Below are 1,371 nucleotides of genomic sequence, written 5' to 3' on the forward strand. Positions count from 1 at the left end.
CCCCACATTTGCTTCTTTTTGCAAATCAGTAAGTATAAACACACGTGTATAGACATTTATGGTTCTGAGAATATAGAGAAAAACACACATCCATCAAATGTTCATCTATAACAAAGTTAATCAAGAAATGTTAAATAGATCAAGCTTGCTATCTAGTTCTCACAATTCCAACCACCAATGAAAACATAACTTCTTTCATTATTTCCTTATATATAAATTAAGATTCTAAAACATTATTTTATATATCGATGCTCTTTCAGCATTGTTTTTTAAAATTTTCTTCAGTGGTTTGTAGATCATGTGATGTACATATATTTGCTGGTACCATGCCTTGATTTTTGAGTTCTTTAGATATAGTGTATGTAGTATCTTGTATAAATGCATTGATAAGAGCATATAACATATATGTCTTCATCGGAAAGGTTTGAAGATGATAAAGCTAAAACTTGTATATGCATATGATTTTCAAACCAAAAACAGCACTTTATGAACAGAGAAACGAACATTATATTAGCAAGTCAAGTAATAACATAATTTGGAATACTGGGGAAAAAGAAGCATAAACATAAATACAAACATATATCACTCAATAGTCAAAACAAAACAAAACGAAGAAAAGAATCCAAAACCCCAACAATACTTAAGGGTAATAAGAATTACAAAAAAGCTTGAAAATCAGACGGCTGGAGAGTTAGGCGCACGGGCTACAGGAGATCCAGTCACTCTAGGAAACTGAATGGAATCGTCATCATTATCATGGTAAATATAAGCAAAACCACCATGACGTGCTATATCCATTCCTTGCATTTCATCATGTTCCGAGATCCTGAGCAAATCGAGTTGTTTGAGGATGAAGAAGAGTGTTCCCATTGTGGCACTAACCCATCCAACAATCACAATTATTTGAACCAATTGTGCTCCCAATAGCTTCCCTCCCCCGCCCATCAATAGCCCGTAGTGCCTTCCGGGACTCGCTCCATATACCTCATTTACATATTTCTCCTTTGCAAAGAGTCCTACGAATATCAATCCCCAAGCACCACACCCTCCATGTAGTTGTGCAGCCTCTAGCGGATCATCGTACTTTAGAAGCTCTGCGAGCTTGTTGCATCCAATAAGGACGAGGGAAGCCACGAAGCCACATACAATCGCTGCCCATGGATCTACCACGGAGCAACCTGCGGTTATGGCCGCAAACCCACCGAGTAACCCGTTGCAAACGTCGGTTACGTTCCAGTGGCCTGATATGAGGCGTTTTCCAAAGAGTGTGGTTAGAGCCGCGGTGCATCCGGAGAGTGTAGTTGTAACCGCTGTGCGGCCGATCCCGCTCCATTGGCCATAGTTGGAACCAGAATGGTAAGGAATGAGTAT

The 1,371-nt window shown here is 39.3% G+C and overlaps 1 protein-coding gene across 1 annotated transcript in view; it reads right to left on the minus strand.

Moving 5' to 3' along the window:
* Positions 676-1,371, minus strand: part of LOC104707441 (putative ammonium transporter 1 member 5) — a 1,344-nt gene continuing 648 nt past the window's right edge. Inside the window, exon 2 of the mRNA XM_010423796.1 lies at positions 676-1,367. Coding sequence (XP_010422098.1) covers positions 676-1,367 — 692 coding nt within the window. The remainder of the gene's footprint in view (positions 1,368-1,371) is intronic.

Source organism: Camelina sativa, chromosome 1 (genome assembly GCF_000633955.1).
Source record: "Camelina sativa cultivar DH55 chromosome 1, Cs, whole genome shotgun sequence".
In the NCBI taxonomy this organism is placed as follows: domain Eukaryota; kingdom Viridiplantae; phylum Streptophyta; class Magnoliopsida; order Brassicales; family Brassicaceae; genus Camelina; species Camelina sativa.